The sequence below is a fragment of the Artemia sp. Qi Xiang Cuo genome, chromosome 6 (assembly GCF_049724085.1).
Source record: "Artemia sp. Qi Xiang Cuo chromosome 6, ASM4972408v1, whole genome shotgun sequence".
In the NCBI taxonomy this organism is placed as follows: Eukaryota; Metazoa; Arthropoda; class Branchiopoda; order Anostraca; family Artemiidae; genus Artemia; species Artemia sp. Qi Xiang Cuo.
In genome coordinates, this window is record NC_142799.1 from 51,929,480 (window position 1) to 51,947,301 (window position 17,822).

The 17,822-nt window shown below is 35.3% G+C and overlaps 1 protein-coding gene across 9 annotated transcripts in view; it reads left to right on the forward strand.

Annotated features, from left to right (window-relative positions):
• Positions 1–17,822, forward strand: part of LOC148951358 (14 kDa phosphohistidine phosphatase-like) — a 163,399-nt gene that overhangs the window by 19,535 nt on the left and 126,042 nt on the right. For 8 of the 9 annotated variants that reach the window (XM_089090260.1, XM_089090256.1, XM_089090257.1 and 5 more), the window contains one exon: positions 16,199–16,347. In XM_089090260.1, coding sequence (XP_088946386.1) covers positions 16,200–16,347 — 148 coding nt within the window. In that variant the 5' untranslated portion in view covers position 16,199. Of the gene's footprint in view, positions 1–14,576; positions 14,693–16,198; positions 16,348–17,822 lie in introns of those variants that run through there. The other variant, XM_089090255.1, reaches the window with a different exon arrangement.

A 17,822-nucleotide genomic window follows, 5' to 3' on the forward strand; every position in this document is an offset into this window, starting at 1 on the left:
TAGATTTAAAATAATCATTTAAACAGAGTTTGTGCTACATGGTTAATTTTGAGGTCTAATTTTACAACATGTTTCATGCCTCCATTGTTCACGCACGTCCGTGCTGTTTAAGAAACGCATGTTGCAGCGTCATAGCCACACGGTTTTACGTAAACGATGCTACAATGAGGGAACAACACATAACAAGGACGAGTGGCGACCTCAATACCCACTCATTTTCTAATGTCTTCCCTGTTTCTTGGCTTAGACGTTCTCATGGGGCTCCGGGTTTAACCTCTGCATTTCAGCTGTTTCCCCGTGTTCTTCTCTTGGTTGTCGTCTTCTTAGTCTTAGGATTTTTCTGTAATTAAAAGTCAGTAGGGTTCTTATGGTCAGGGAAGTTACGAATACGAAACATACGGCCAATAGCATGTTCGACCAGAAATTGGTCGACTCTTTGAGTTCATTCGTGTTTCTTTCTAGTCTTGTTACTTGTTGAAACAAGGTCTCGAAGGTTTTGGGGTCCAATTTCATAAAGATTTTCCATGCGTCATGGCTAGCTAGCAATGAATTTTCATGCTTGAATATTACTCCATGTTTTACAATATCTTGGGCCACTGCGTGAACAACGAGAATTATGATGATATTCTTAGGCCTCATCTTATTGTTTGTTTCTAGAATTAATTTATCATTAATTGTACCCATTTTTTGCAAAATTTGTTTGTTTACTGCTTTGCTATTATTATATATTTTTTTTAAGGCACTTTAATTTTTACTTAGGTTATTTCTTATTATGTAATCATTTTGTGGCATTGGCCAAAGAAAACTGATTTGTAGACGTAACACAAAATAAATATTTTAATGATTAGATAGGTTTAGAAGTAAAGTTAGGGCTTCCGAGCTTAATTCTTGTCGTGATATATCTCTATGACTGGTTGAGATACGACTTTAAAGCGTTGCTAATAATCGCTATACAATTTAATTTTTGCATTATATTTCTCGAGTAAGAAACACATGAATAAGCAAGCTTGCAGCACATAATTACACTGGTATCCTATTTTATGTGTAGGCCTAAAATAATTATAATCTGCACTAAGACAAAATATTTCATATAATTAGACGCTTCTGTACTGATAATTTCTTTTTTTTGATAATATCCATCTTGGTTAGGACATGGGTCTATTTTTCATAGAGAATCCGAGGGCAAGCACGCCCACAACAAATTAAAAGCTACATGGGCTTTGGTTTCCTACCCAGGCTTTCCACAAAACGTGGTCCAACACCACTTGTCGTTTTCAGTCGACCACGATCTTCCTACCTTTGGTTATTTTCTGTTCCAACCTTTCTCTCTGATCACCAGTCTTTTGACATTACTCGTATTATTATTATTTTTTTCATTAATATTGACTTGGTTAACTTTACTTGCACACTGTTAAATTTATTATGGTGGATCACAAGTTGATTTTCATAAGGGATTTGAAATTTGTCTTTACATTAATTAGGGATATTTCCATCTGTCAGGTTTTTTAACCGTTCTGCCTGACTGTGTCGTTATTTTCTCCTCTGTTTCTTGTGGTTTTTCTTTTTTGGTTTTTCTAGCGAAATAAGGTCAAACTTTTTCTATTATTTTTAAATTCTTACCCTTTTAATCTTGTTTCTTTCGTGTGTGCGGCGGCTGAAGTCGGTCTTGATTTTCCTATTTCTTTAACTACTATATGGTCTGATTCGTCGTCAGACTCTTCGGAACTAGTTTCCGACGAATCCGGATTAGAACTTTTAGAGGTGGCACTTTTTGAGGTATCACCTGCCCTTCCTTCGTAAATTTCTACTTCCCTGGAAGTAGAAGGTTTATTCTCAAAGTCCTCGCCTTGAGTTCTCAACTCAAGGGATGGGGAATTATTTGCAGTAAGGTTTCCATCCATGAAGTCCACTGTTTGGGTTTGACCTTGGACACAGTTATATCATGATATTGACCATGCTGGTCATCCTTGGGAGTTTTATTCTCGGGCAATGTACTTTGACTTTTTTTATGGGGAAATTAATTAAATCCATAGCTTCTTGCAGGTTTGTTTTAGTTAAATCTTTGGGAAGAGTTTTCTTTACAGTAATACCGGGGGTTTCTACAGCTCTGTTTAATTCCTCCTGTAAAGACAGGGGCCTTTCTATCGGTGTTGCAGGGGAAACCATATCGTCTGGAAATCTTTTGGTGGGACATGGGGTCGAAATTCTATCGGGGAAAAATTGGGTTTTTGGAGATATTGTATAATCTAACTCTCATGCGCTCGCCGATGAATAACTTTTCGGATCTTTTGGTGTTTTTATTTCAGGAAAAAATCCTGGTATTAGGGATTTTTGCTTAGGAATAACTAGATATTTCATTGCTAAAAATTCTAGGGTTTTAGCTCTGAAAATCTTGATTTAGGTGGCTCATTTTCCGAATCTGACGAATCAGTAGAGGAGGGATGTGCTACCCATCTCTCTGGAAATTGGGCTCTTTTTATTCGGCTAACATGCGCCTTGTAAGTTCTTCCACTATCGAGGTTTTCCATTTTAAAAGTATAATCGTTATTGTACCTTTTGACTATTCTGTACGGTCCAGAATATTTGTTGGAAAGTTTTTTGCCTTCCGTTTTTGCTTCGTTCTTTAGGTAGACGCAGTCTCCTACTTTGAAATCTATACTCCCCTTGACTTTGGGTTGGTTTCTTGGCTCTTGGTTTATTTTACATTTTCCCAACTCTTGCCTAACTATTTTATAAGTTTTCCTCATCCTATTTATGAATTCTTGTTTGCAATCTTCTGAGCTATTATAATACTGCCGAGATTCAATAATCTCATTATACGGGATTCTAAAATCACGACCAAAAAGTAAATAAAATGGATTATCTTTAGTTGTTTCTGAATAAGCAGTGTTGATTACGTTAGTTAAATAAGGTAAGAACTGATCCCAGTCGTTCCTACTGCCTTTTGTATAAATAATTAATACGTTTGAAAATATTATATGCCTGTTTTATATTTTACCATTAGCTTTTGGCTGGTACGGAGCTGTTACCATTTTCTCTATATTGAGAAAACTCATTTAATCTTTTGTTACTTTTGAAAAAAAAATGCTCTCGTTATCACCCAAAATTTTATTAGGAATACTGAATTTTAAAAATAATTTTGCTAACGCCCTATTTGTGGCATAAACACCTTAGATTTTTTAATGCTTTTGCAAAAGTAAATCCGGAAAAATGATCTATAACCGAAAGAATACAAGTATGGCCTCTGCTAGAGATAGGCAAGCCTCCACTTGTTCCGTATAAGTCAAATGAGATAATATCGAAGGGGTACGTTGCTACCGGGAACCTTCCCATTGGAGGATTTGGGTAAGCTGGGGGGATTTTTCTCAAGTTATATGCTTCGCATGTACTTATAAATTCTTTAAATTTTGTCATTTCAGACGGGACGTAAAAATATTGTTTTAATTTATGGAACGTTTTCATTACTCCTAAATGTCCACCTGTATCTGAATGAAAATATTCAAATGCAGGCACTATTAAGTTTTGTGGTAGCACAGGTGTTATTGAGGTTTGGTTTCTATTTGTCTCAGCAGTCAAGATTCTACATAGTATTTATTCATCAAGATCATATTAAAAATTATCTATCTCTTTTCTAAGAGTTTTGAATTTATCCGGTAGCGCATCATCATTCACAAAATAATCAATAAGTGCTACACACATTTCGTCCTTTTTTTGCTTTCTTTTTATGTTTTCTAAGGACATGGGACAATAGTTAACCTTATTTTCTTTTACCGTATCCTTGACTTTGTTTGTCTTACGTCCATGTTTGCTCTTAGCATTGATAGCGTTAACTTCATTTTCCTCAGTTTCCGAAGGAATATTTTCTGGGTATCTACTCAAAAAGTCACAAGCTGCATTTTGTTTACCTTTTAAATGTTCAAATTCGTAATCTAGGTCTTGGATTTTCATAATCCATCTAACTAGAAAGCCTGTGGGGTTTTTAAATGTGCGCAGGTACTGCAAGCTTTTGTGGTCTGATCGTAGCATAAATTTTCTACCAAATAAATAATGTCTAAATTTGTCCAAGTGGTGGATAATAGATAATAATTCTAAGTTTGTGGCGGAATAATTACTTTCGCATTTGATAAAGTTCTACTCGAATAGCATATAACTTTTTCTATTTGTTTTTGTTTAGGCGTTCCCTCTAGAAGATTAGGGTTTTCTACCGGGATTATTTGCGAAAGAATTGCGCCAATGCCTTTTGAACTAGCATCGGTTGTAACCACAAATATTCCATTTTCGAAATCAGGAAGTGATAATATTGGTTCAGAAGTGAGGGTCTTTTTGAGACGGTCTAGGGAAGTTTGAGCTTCCTGGGACAAGGTAACATTATGGGAGTTACCTTTAGTTAATTCCGTGAGAGGTTTTGCAATTTTGGCGTAATTGCGTACGAATTTCCTAAAGTAGCCAGTAAGACCTAAAATTCCCCTTAATTCTTTCATAGTTCTGGGGGGCTTGAGGTTTTCAACACATTTTATTTAATCAGGGTCAGGGGATATCTCTCCTTGGGATACTACTACTCCTGAAGATTTAATTTTAGGTTGAAATAAATTTACTTTCTCAGGCCGGCATTTTAAATTGGCTTGTCTGAACTTCTCGAACACCTTAGCTAATGTCGCTAAGTGTTGTTCAGTGTTTCCCCCACGCATATGACATCGTCGTCAAAATGAATGATATTCTTTAATCCTCTTAACAGGTGCAGTAGGGGTCTACATAGTGCGCTTGAACTTGTTTTCAATCCAAATGGTACCCTTAAGTATTCATATGAACCACATTCAGATGCTGAAAATGCAGTTTTATTGACATCTTTTTCGGCTATTTTCACTTGGTGGTAGCCTTGGGTAAGGTCCAAAGAAGTAAAAATTTTGTTTTTGCTTGAAATTGAGTCAAGAATTTCATCTATTCTTGGTAGAGGAAATTTATCGCTAACTACTTGTTTGTTGAGGGCTCTATAATCTACTACAAGTCTAAGATCACCATTTTTTTTTGGTATTAAGATCACTGGTGCACTCTACGGACTTATACTTGGGTGTATAATTTCATTTTTTTCTAATTCATGGATTTTATTCTTTAACCACTCTTTGTGCTTATACGGCACACGATATGGCTGTTTCGCTACGGGATTACCAGTCGTTAAAATTGAATGTTCGTAAAATGGTATTAATCCGATGTCATCTTCGGATGCGGAAAATACATCTTTACAATCCATAATAATTCGCATAATTTTTTGTTAAGTTCCAAGTCTGTAATATGATCCATATTAAATTTGTTTAAAAATTGCGATGTAGTTAAAGGATATTAGTTTTTTGAAGTTTTAATGCCGTTAACTAGGTTTCTTTTAGGATTTTCCCACGTATTTAAATCATTCTCCGTTAAAACCTGGATTTGAACTAAACACATCACATTTTTTATTGTAATTGCATCATTTTCATGGTTATTAGTTACCCAAATAAAACCTTCTCCTTTGTCATAAGATATAATGTGTTCCTTGCGGGCATTTCAGATGGGGTCGCAAACCATATTTCGGATTTGCTAACCACTGACTCAATCATTTTTGATATTCGAATTTTTTGCATCGTTTTGGGAGGGACTTTTGTTTTCCTTATCGCGAATCCATAGTATATCTCTTTATTTTTGTTATTTATTTGATTCATACTGGCGCTATGCTGCGCCAATGCGGCATCTTGTGGCGTCACGTTGGGTTTTACTATGTTTTTCCATAATTCCACTATTTTCTTGATTTCGTTTGACCTGTACTGCCGCTTATCTCCTATTTTCATTTTTGCAGATTCAATACTTTTATTATTTAAATTTACTTCATTTCTGCAATGTCTCTCAGGGTAATTGGACAAATTTCCAATTATGCCATGTCTTTGCGAGAAATGAGGTTCAAAATACTGCGACATTATACCACCAGAAATTTTGTTTACTGTTACGTTGTCTTCGTAACCTCTGTTACAATTTCTTAAGGTAGAAATTTCTTTCCCTACCTTAGCTGGGTAGACAGGCTTCTCATTACCCACGTCTAATAGTATTCTATTAGACCTTAGCATATTGGCGCCTATAATAGCCTCATATGGAAAGTTATCGCATATTATAAAATTTGTCTTGAAGATCCTATTGTCCCTTTTTACGTTTAGGCACATTGAACCTTTTGCATCCAATTTATGGCCTGTCAAACTCGTTAAATTGGGATTATTATGGTTCCTCTGTTGCCTAATATGCAGAGGCAACATGTTAAATACGCATGAGTTTATGATACTGATCGTTGCGCCAGAGTCTATCAAAGCCTTAAAATAAACATTTTCTACACAAAAATCATTAAATATAGGTAACTTGTTATTGATATCACTACAAGACGGCACCACCATTGTTTTGAACCTATTAAATATTCCGGGAACCCTAGGGGTCCAATTTATATTTCTTAGGGGCCTGAAACGTTTCCCTGAAGATTTATTTCATGTGTCGGTGCCTGTAATAGGTATTCAGACGTATGAGGCTCCGTAGGCATATTTAATTGATTTACATCTGCCTGCCTTTGCCATGTATAATCACGGTAACTTGGGTGCCCTGCGTCAGTGCCGCTTGCTGGCGCTGATTGCCAATGCCGTTGGTTGGCAAAATTTTCATTTCTTGTCGGCAAGTTTTCGTGATTTCTATATCGCATTCTTGCATTATATTGGCCTTGGCGAGTATTTGGGTTTTCAAATCGGTAATTAATTTGTCTATTGGGGGGAGGGGTATAAAAATTTTGTTGGTACGCATTGTAAGGTACTGATCGGCGTAATCTTCCCTGGTTGTAGCCTAGTTCACCATCAACGCTAAAATTTATTCTTTCGAACAAATGGTTGCCATAATTTTGCCTACTGCCGACAGCAATTCTTGGTATGTGGTTGGGGATATAATGGCACTCTCGCGATGTGCCCAGCTCGATTGCAATTGTAGCATCTTATTATTGTATGGTTGTTTTCATAATTGGATTGTTTGACAGGCTGAAAACGTACTGTTTTCTGCCTAGGGGGTTCTTGCGTTTTATTTCTTTGTGGCACTTAGGAGTTATCCCTTGAAAAGAAATTGGGGGACGCCTGATCGCTCTTGAAATTTATGTTCGCATTTGAATTGCCTAGGCTATTTATTTTTGCTTTACTGTGATTTGCGACCATTGTGTCGACTTCGATCAATCGCTCTACCTCCTGAACTGCGAGATCCAACGTCTGAATATTTTTGGATATTACCACTCTATTTAGTTTTCGGGGTAGCCCTTGCAAAAAGGTATTTAGCATGACTTTTTCATATAGTTGCCCCAAACCACTTCCGTATTTTGCCTCTACAGAAATGCGTATATTATCAAGGTATTCTCTTATATTTTGTGAAAAGTCAAAGCTCACTATTCCGTATTTTAATTTATTTATGGAACTGGTTTCTATAAACCTATCTTTAAATGTTTTTAACAAGTAATCAACCGTATTTATTGGCAAGTTGGCGTTATTGCCTATGGTATGTTCTATCTGTTTTAGGAAGGTTAAGGCCTGGCCTTTTAATCGTAGTAGGAGCATGTCGACTAACGCTCCTAGGTCTGTTTTTGTTAGTTGTACAAACTGGGCCAATTGGATATTGAATTCGTCAATATGTGATTGACCGTTGTACTCTGGGATAGATTTTGCTATTTCTATATTTTTCGTGTCCAATTTTTGCACTATTAATAACTAGTTAAGGTCGTCTGACATATTTTTTTTGCGTTTTAATCAACGTAAAAAAATTTTATTTTTTCACTTAAGCTGTTCTCGGGGAGGCTATTATCTCCAATGAGATATTTTAAAGGATTTCTCTGTCGTAGCTTAATTTTTTTTGCGTTTTAATCAAAGTAAAATAATTTTTATTTTTTTACTTAACCTATTTTGGGGGAGGCTATTATCTCGTAAGAGATATATTAAGGTGTTTCCCTGTCGTAGCTTAGAGGTTATAGGCCTAATCACTTTACTTATATGTCTGTATCTTTCTAATAATTGAATTCAAATTATAATGTTTATAGCGTAATTATTCCGCAAGTATTCCTCCAATTTCCGACCGTGCCATTTGTAGCGATGAAACATTGGTTGGGTAGCGATGAAAAAATATGTATTTGTAGCTATGAAAAAACTGGTTGGCTATACTATATGTGGTACTAAATACTGACCGCGTCAAAGGCGATATTATGCCCAAAGGTCGTGAACTTACGCCTTGTAATTTCTCCGATAGCGCCGCTTATAGCACTAAAGATTGTGTCAACTAGGCTAGCGCCGCCCTCAAATAACGGGAGAAAATAGAATATGTTGACATATAAAGGTGGCCTTTTTTTCTTGAGCTATCTGGATATCAGATTCCCTGGGAACGTTACCTTGGAGATTTTGCGAACTAATTACTTGTTTTTTTAGACTAGATGCAGACATATAATATGAAATAAACACAGGTAAAAAACAATAGGTTTATTGAAACTTACATATTTAGGTGAACAGCAGTGGGTCACTCCAAATGACAATAACGGTGACCGAGCACGTAGCTCTTCAGTCCTGCGCTGTAAGAACTGGCTCATACTTGGCCCAAGAGGTCCAAGAATGCGAACCTTTCGTCCAATAATGCTTCTTAACTATTTTTGATGATTTAGGCGTTCACACGGCTCCTATCGTTTAAAATTCCTTAGAAATATTGTGCGTAGCCCTTTTTTTGCTCACTGTCTTAGCGAAATCTAAAGCTTGGATAGCGCCGTTCTTTGTCTGGGGGTGACTGCACTTTTTCTCTTTGCTGATTAAGGGCTTTTCATTTTTGAAACTAGATTTAACTTAATTAGAGGTAGTCGGAATTATCTTTAAAAAGAAGGAACTTTGGTATTTTAAATACATCACATTTTACTCATGGTACACAGATGCCATGGATTTCTTCAGTTATATAAATAATTCTAATATGTTGAAAAATATCATTATTTGTGGAGACTTTAATGCCCACAGCCTTTTGTGGGGGAATAAACCAGCAAATAAAGCCAGTAATTCATTGAGCGTATGACTTCAAATAATAATGAATAAGCTGTTGCTACCCCTCCAAACCTGAATACATATTTCAACCTCAAAAGTGACTGTTTCTCTACAATTGATCTACAAATTGTGTCATTAATTATTTTAAATGAAATTTATATAAATAATGATAATCTATGTACTGACCACTTTGCTATAGTTTGCTTCCTAAATAAACCTGCTGAAACTCTAACACATACCTCCAAATATATTAACACTAAAGCAAATTGGCCTATGTTCCAAAATAAGCTAAATGATGAAATTACAAGCTTCACCCAAAATTCATGCATTTCAAATGCAACAGCTGAGACATATGCTGAAGTTTTGGCATCTTTACTAATAAATACAGCTAATCATGCTATCCCCAAGACAATACCCCGGAAAACCTCCCCTAAACACATTCCCAAAGCATGGTGGACGAATGACTGCCAAAATAAATGGAGAACAAAAAAGGCAGCTTGGAGAACATTCCTAAAAAAACATTGCCTACTACGTATTTAAAAGAATTACAAGCAGAATCTAATCTAAAAAGGACTATAATAAATGCTAAATATAACTACAGGAATAATTTTGCAAATCATCTCTCCAGAGAAACACATGAGCCAATTATACATAAAGTCATAAGCCACATCTGTGGGAAAAAGACTTCCCCTAGCCCACTCATGTATGAGCTTATACATAATAATACCCAGTATGACAATGATAATGAAAAAGCTAAGTTATTTGCCACTTTTTTTTGTTAATAAGCTAACATCAAATAATTGCAGCAAAACATCCCCAATCTTTATGAACCCAAGTTACGAACCTCGTCCAGGATCGGAGTATATAACCAGCCAATTTTCAATCCAGGAAATGAACAATGCAATACATCATATTAGGAACAAGACTAGCAGCGGCTATGACAAGATACACCCTACATGGATAAAGACTCTCACCCCTTCATACAAACAGGAACTTCTAAATTATTATAATCATGCTTGGGCTTCATCTACGTTCCCCAATATCTGGGAATGTTTGTCCCTCCTACCAATCCTAAAGAAAAATAAACCCAAAAATAAACCTGAGTCTTATAGGCCCATAATGATTACTCCTATGATGGAAAAAATAATGGAGAAAATGATCTATTACCGACTCCTCTGGTTTGTTGAAAAAAATAATATGATGCCTCACACTCAAACTGGTTTCAGGAACCACCATTCCTCAACAGATGCTTTCATATTGTTAATAAATGCAATAAATGAATCATTTTCAAAAAAATAATGTCCTAGTTGCAGCTTTGCTAGATTTTGAAGGGGCATATGACAATGTGAACCACCAAATCCTTTTAACTAAGCTTGCAAACCTTGGACTACCCCCCAAGCTAGTATCTTTTATAAAATCTTTCATAGAATTGCGAAGTTTCATTGTTTGTGTAGATTCAGCCTCTTCACCCCAAAAGACAATAACCTTTCCACGACGTCCACACAGGTATGGTTTTACTAACTCTAATTCTATCCCTCTTATGCCTGCATTCTCCGTTTTGTCACGAAGAATTTCATGGTTTAATGTTTCAAATGCTTTCTTAACATCGTAGAAAACAGTAGCCACATGGAAATCGTTATCTAAACAATCATTTATTTCTAATAAAAAAGCTGCAACTGCGTGTTGTGTCGAATGGCTTGCCCTAAATCCAAACTGGTGTTTGGTAAAAAAAAATTATCCTATCCAAATAATTTGAAATCCTTTCTTTGAAAAATGTTTAGAACACGTTAGATAAAACTGCAATGGGGTAAAACCTGATCTCCTCTGAATATCACACTTATGAGGTTTTAGAGCAGTGACTTTCAAGCTTAAATAACCTACTTCCCCTTTTCCAGAAAAAAATTACTCGACGCCCCTGGAAATTAATTTCTTTTTAAAATATAATAACAACTAAACAGAAAATGTTTTTTTTGTAAAAAAAGGTGTAGATTAGAAACAATGATGTTTGAAATTGTGTAACTATTGAACCCAGAAAATAAACGGTTATACAAAGAAAATTAAATATTCAAAATCATCGTATTAAGAAGGATTGACCTGATCTGCTGACAATTTAGTGATCTGTGATGAACACCAAACTAAACACTAATTTAGTTATGAATTTTGGCTCTATTTTCGTGAGCAGTATGTATCACAATTCACATGTAATATATTATTTCCAATCACTGTTATGTACCTGTGGCCATTACCGCCCCCTGCCATTCGACGGCTAACTATTATAGTATTTCCATGCTAAGCGTAAATAATGCAGCTTAATACTAGAGTATTTTCATTTTTTTAATTAAATTTAATTAAATAAATTTAAAAAGATGGAAAAAATTATCTTAAGATTAGAACTATTGTCTCGATCTGATCTGATAATGTAGATCTGATAATGTCAATCTATTAAATCCTCGTACTATAGCTAATCCAGACAGTTCTAAAAATATAATTCCAAGTTTTTTCTTGTTTACTAAATCTATGTTAAATTCATGGGCATAGGGAGGGGGGCAGCTGCCCCCCCCCCTAGACCTTCAAATTTACATTAGTTATGGCTGAAAAAGTAGATGGTTTGGAAAAAGCAGTTGATAAAACTCCATCCCACTATCGACTGCTCCCCCCCCTAGAGAATATGCTGCCTACGCCCATGGTTAAACTGGCCATTGAGTATTTCTTTCAATCAGCATTGCTATATTTTTCGATTGGCGAATTCTTCTCGCTTGGTATGAGAAGTAGGGTAGTTTTCTTTGTGTTGATTTTTTCAGTTTTTACTATATGTTTTAAATCCGACAAATTTAGGAAAAAGAACATCGTTTTTGTTTCAGATGTATTTTCAAGATTTGATGGTCGATGTGAAAAATTTCGAAGTAGTCCTACTGCCCTATTTTGTAGTATCTGTAATTGTTTTAAATGCGTCCAAAAGTTATTAAAATAAATATTTGAGCAGTTATTCAAATACGAAGCAATTAAAGACCGGTAAATTATTTTTAATATGGAAAAGAGAAAAATATTTTTCACGCAACCCATCGACCCAATATTTTGAGCAAGTTCAGCACTTAAATGCTCAGTGTGATTACAAAAAGACAACAATTTTTTTGTTGTTGTCTTTTTGTAAAAAAAATACAAAAAGGCAACAATGGATCAAGAAAACCCCTAAATAACGATATGACTGAACCCTACAAATTTTATTCTCACCATACTGAAGCTCCTGACAAGAAATTAATTGAGTGGCGCGTTTTGAACGACCAAAAACCATAAATTCAGTTTTAGTAAAATTTGGTACTAAATTATTAGAAACAAAACATCGATTAGCTGAAGTAACAGTTATAATCAAATTATCAATTAATGTAGATGAATCCCTCGCTTTAACAGATATAACTGCGTCATCTGCAAATAGAATAGCAAGACTAATATTCACCTGCAAACTTTGCGGAAGATCATTAATATAAAAAAGTGGATCTAATACTGAACCTTGAGGGACACCAATATCATTAAGGTTGTTCAAATTAGACAGCTTTCCATCGACATCCACCACTTCCACATCGTGGACATGGAAGTCATGGCCTTCCACAGGGAGCAGTCCTCAGCTGCCTCCTCTTTGCCCTATATCTCTGGGACATGAACCTCCCCCACCCAAATCTACAATATGCTGATGATCTGGTACTATGGTCATCTGGCAACACCTTTTAGATTGCACAGGCAAAGCTGCAAAAGTCACTTTTCCAATTTGAAAAATTTTCTCAGTATTCAGATTTACCCATTGCACCCACCAAGTCAAAAATAATCCAATTTCACCGAAAGCGAAATCATGTTAATGCAAGACTAACTCTAAATGGAAAAACTATTCCAGAAGATAATCATATTAATTGCCTATGTCTCATGCTTGACTAAAAACTGAATTTCCACCTCCACATTTCAAACACAATAAAAAAATGCTATAGAAAAACAAGTATAATAAAAAGATTTCTTTCCACACCCTGGGGCTGTAAGGAGAAAACCTTACTCCATTTTTATAAGTCACATATAAGACCCCATATTGACTATGGACTCATCTTCCATGGTGCATGTTTAAAGACCCAGGGGCAAAAAATTGAAACAATACAAAATGATATAATACGTCTCATATTTGGTCTTAGGAAACCCACAAGCACCAGTTTTCTGCTTATGGAGAGTGGATTAACAACAATAAGAGAGAGACGTATCTTTCTCTTGATAAAACATCTCACAAAAATTGAATCAAGTAGCTCACACACCCTACATAATTGGTTAAGAAATCCTGCCATGTATAGATGCATTGCAGATGAGTATGCAAATATTCAGAAGAAGTTCCCTGTATCCGCAAAGTCTATTGCACCAACTTTCCCCCACTCCCCTCCGTGGAATTGGTCAATTCCCATAATAAATACTGATTTCTCAAAGTGGACTAAAGATTTAACCCCCATTGGTTTTATCCAGGAAAAGTTTGCTGAACTTAATACAATTACTTATAAAACCATTTCCAAATTTATGTCGATGGATCCAAACTGAATGAGAAGGTAGCAAGTGGTGCTTTCCTTCCTCACCTGAACATTGGAAAGGGTGAGAGATTGTATAATAATGTATCTAGAATGTCTGCAGAGTTAAATGCCATAATCATGGCATTAGAACACCTTATGAAAAACCAATCCTTGATTGCTAATTCAAAGAATATTATTCTGACTCTTTGTCAAGCCTTGAGTTGCTGTCTTCAGCTCCTCAGTATAAGTTGTATATTGACACTTATCATTGTCTTAGTACTTTAGATATTCTAGCTTCAAGTGGCATAAGAACGTATCTTCAGTATATCCCTAGCCACTCTGGTATAAGTGGTAATCATCAGGTTGATGAAATAGCAAAAAATGCTATAAATATTGACCAGGCAAGTGGGAGACCAATCCCCATTAGAGATATTTACCGATGGAGACTATCAGCTAATATTTTTAATAAGAATAATCTTATTCTTTCCCCCATCCCCAATAAGGATTTTTCCAAAATTTATCATAGAATTCGTTCTGGAACAAATAGACTAAATTTTCTTGCATTCTCCTAACAGTTTCCTAATCCAAGTGGTTCAGTTTCCCTGTCCCCTCTTTGCAGGTATTGTAATATGAATAATGAAACAATTGACCACTGCCTATTTGAATGTAATATGCTGACGTCTGCACAGCATACTTTGCATTTTAAACTGTTAAAGTGCTTCAAACACCACAAAATCTCAGTATCAGCCAAGATCCTAGCCAACTATACCTGCACACAGAGCACAGAAATCGATATCTATCATCTTATATTTGAACTCCCTGAGTCAAAAGGTCTACTGAAAGATATCTGAGGATATTTAATAAATAAAAGGCAACCAAGTCAGTAGCTCTGTAGCCCACATAGTGAAGCAAAAGGAAAAGGGCTAAATAGTAAAAACTGAAAAGCCCGCGTTTGTGAAATAGAAGACGAAGATTGTGCCCACATCGTTCTTTACTCAGGCAGCGCTATCGTGCTGCCTATAATTTCATGAGTCTTGGGCTGGATAATTTGGTTACCACCTCAAACTTGAGGTGTAATGGCAGCTTATAATTTCACTACGTTAATTAACATAGGTGACTTTTCCAATTTCCAAGAGGAGACTATACTCCTTTTTAATTATTTTGTTAATTCTACCTCCTATTCCTTGTGTGCACAAGTTAACTTGGAAAATTGTCAAGCGTTGTGATAGTATGCTTGAAGTTTTATCAAAGAGGCCTCTACAGCTTAGTCAATTTATTTACAATCGTTTTTGTGATTATAAAATATTGTTCCACACATAATTTTACATATTGTAATGTCACATATAATGAAAAATAATATAGAGTAAAATAGGTTGCTTTTATTTAATTCTCAGTTTTAGCTCTATCATTTTTGACAAAAAGTGTTTGAAACTAATAAATTTAGACTGCTTGGGGTGACATATTTTGAATCAACATTAAAAAAATATTTTTGTTGTAGGAATACTGTTTAAAAGATACAAATATGAGTGCTGGTTTTCTCTTTAGAAAAAGAGAAGTTAAATTTTTTTATTAAAAAAGGTCAACATGGTGAAATGTTAAAAAAAATATGGATGTATTCATCAATATGATTGTTTTTTCTTCTTATTTTCTAGGCTATCAAATAAAGGAAAATTTGTAATTTTATGCTTTAGACTAATTGGGCTACTCACTACTTTTTATTTTGAATCATTAGCAGAACAGTTTAAAAAATACTTGAGTTAAAGATATGACTAATTACTATATTGTAAAATGACAAGAATATATTTTTATGCCATACATGCAAAATAAAAAGACATAGATTTAAGACCTGAGCTGTAAAGAAAGCCCAGTATACAACATAAGATACAAGAAAGAACCAAAAATTGTATTTAGTTAGATAGTTTGTTTTGATTTTAGTTTTAAAAGTTGGTGTAAATATTAAACTTTAAAAATCCTTCTTCTTCAACTCTCTGTTGTATAGAAATGCATGTTGTTGATATTAATTAAAGGAAAGTAAGCTATTAAACTAAAATATGACTATAAAATATTTCTTGGCAGATAAGTTCGATTTTTTACACAATAGCAACACTTTGGATCTTATATTAGTTGCATTTACACATGGACTCAGATTAAAAGAAGGAACACCATCTAATTTTCACATGACCATTTATCTACACTACAAAGCTCTGTCATGCCCTCACTTACAACATGCAGTTTTCTACAACTTATAAACTACCAAGGTTAAAAGTTTCTCTTAAAAATGAAAAACCTGACTAAACAATGATATACACATGTTATTGAAGCAAACTGCTTTATTGCCAGAGCTGTAAAAATGCTGTTTTTTTTTATCAAAGTATATATTAAGTTTTTTTTAACAAACTCTCTGTAGCAGACAATGTTTTTTTTTGTTTTTGCTCAGCTTGGGCACATCAATCGACTTTGGAGTGCTTCATGTTTTTCTCTGAAAGTATCTTAGGATGGGGGTAGGCTATGAGTTCTCAGACTGTTGTTTGGGGAATCCTCATTCCTCAATGTGTATACCACTATATTAAGAAGTTTTGATGTTGTTAACATACCAATGCCCTACTCACTATTTTTCAGAATGAATGAGATGATGAACCCTGAAAATATAGTTTCAAATGTTCACATAGATTCCAATGGGTGCTTTAAGTATGTGCTAATAAGGATTCATAAGGAAGGATCAGCTTCTGAATTTATTGTTAGAGGCTATGGCTGGGCTGCTTATCATGGTAAGGTGTTTTAAGTTACTTGAACAGTGTCAGAAAATCAGAGCGTTCTTTGTTCCTGTGACTTATAGGGCACAAATCAACCATTAAAAGTCCAAGTACCGGTAGGAAATAATTCAGTCTTTTAAATTTTCTTCTCTAGAAACAGCTGAAAACTGTAAATTTCTATAGTTTTAGGTTTCTTTATTCACAAACAGAAAAACAATTTTTACCATTTACAAACACTGTACTTACGAAAAATCTGACGTTTTTTCTAGTGTGCAGTGTAAGATACAAAAGGATTATCCAACTCTTCACAAGAACTGCAGGCTCAAGCTAATAAAGTCAGTGACGCCACTAAGCTGTTTGAGATTAGCATCGGCAAGACCAAAGTCATGGTGACTACAAGATATGAACCAGGCAACACACCCATTATCACCATAGGTGGGAAATAGGTTGAAACGGCTAACCACTTCTTGTATTTTGGTAGCCTACTCTCCTCTGATATCCGCCATAGCTCTGACGTGAAGCGTCGACTTGCACTTGCTAGATCTAGCTTCCAAAGACTAGCAAACCTCTATTAAAGTAACCGTCTATCCAACAAACTCAAAATGCGCCTATTTAACAGTTTAATAATTCTCATTGTCATGTATGGATGCAAAACATGGACACTGAAAACTTAAGGCAAAAGAACACTTCTAGCTTTCGAGATGAGGTGCCTCCATCGCATCGCTAGAATAAAAAACACCAACCGCATCACAAATATGGAAGCACGTCAAAGGCTCCAGTCGACTGAAATCATTCTCAGTAACATCAGGAAACAGTAACGGCGCCATGTCAAGCGAATGTAGCCGAGCCGCCTACCGAAAATCGCACTTGAAGGATCTCTACACGGCCTTCATCCACAAGGCAGACCAAGAAAGCAATGGATTGGTAACTTTAATCCCAACAAATCAAGTTTTAAATTGGTTATTACATATCACACCTGATAGAATAATGTACTGAGCCCTTACACATAAGCTAGCAGGAGGATTGGCCCCAAAATGTCAAACCAGGATGTTGGGACCTAAGTAAGTAAGTAAATATCCGTTATCCAGTGCCCTACTTACACACACACAAAAAAACAGTTGCTGCAATACGAAATCCTAACTGGGTTTCACTTAGTAAGCCATTAGTCTGGAGAAAATTATAAAGGTCTTTGTGGACGATTTTATATAATATCTTCGATAAAAAAAAAGGCAAAAAATATATTGGTTTCCAGTTTTCAGTGTCACTTTTGTAGCCATCTTTATGGAGGGATATGAATTTCCCGACTTAAACCTGTTCTGGGAACTTTCTAGAGAATTTTTCTAGAGAATCATTAATTACAAAAAGCAGACAGGGTGATACGTAACGTAAACTTGCTATAAGCCCTCTAAGAGACAAGCCATTAACACCAACTGAATTTGATTTCACTGACTTAATAATTTTTACTCACGTCTTCACTGGCAGTTGCATTG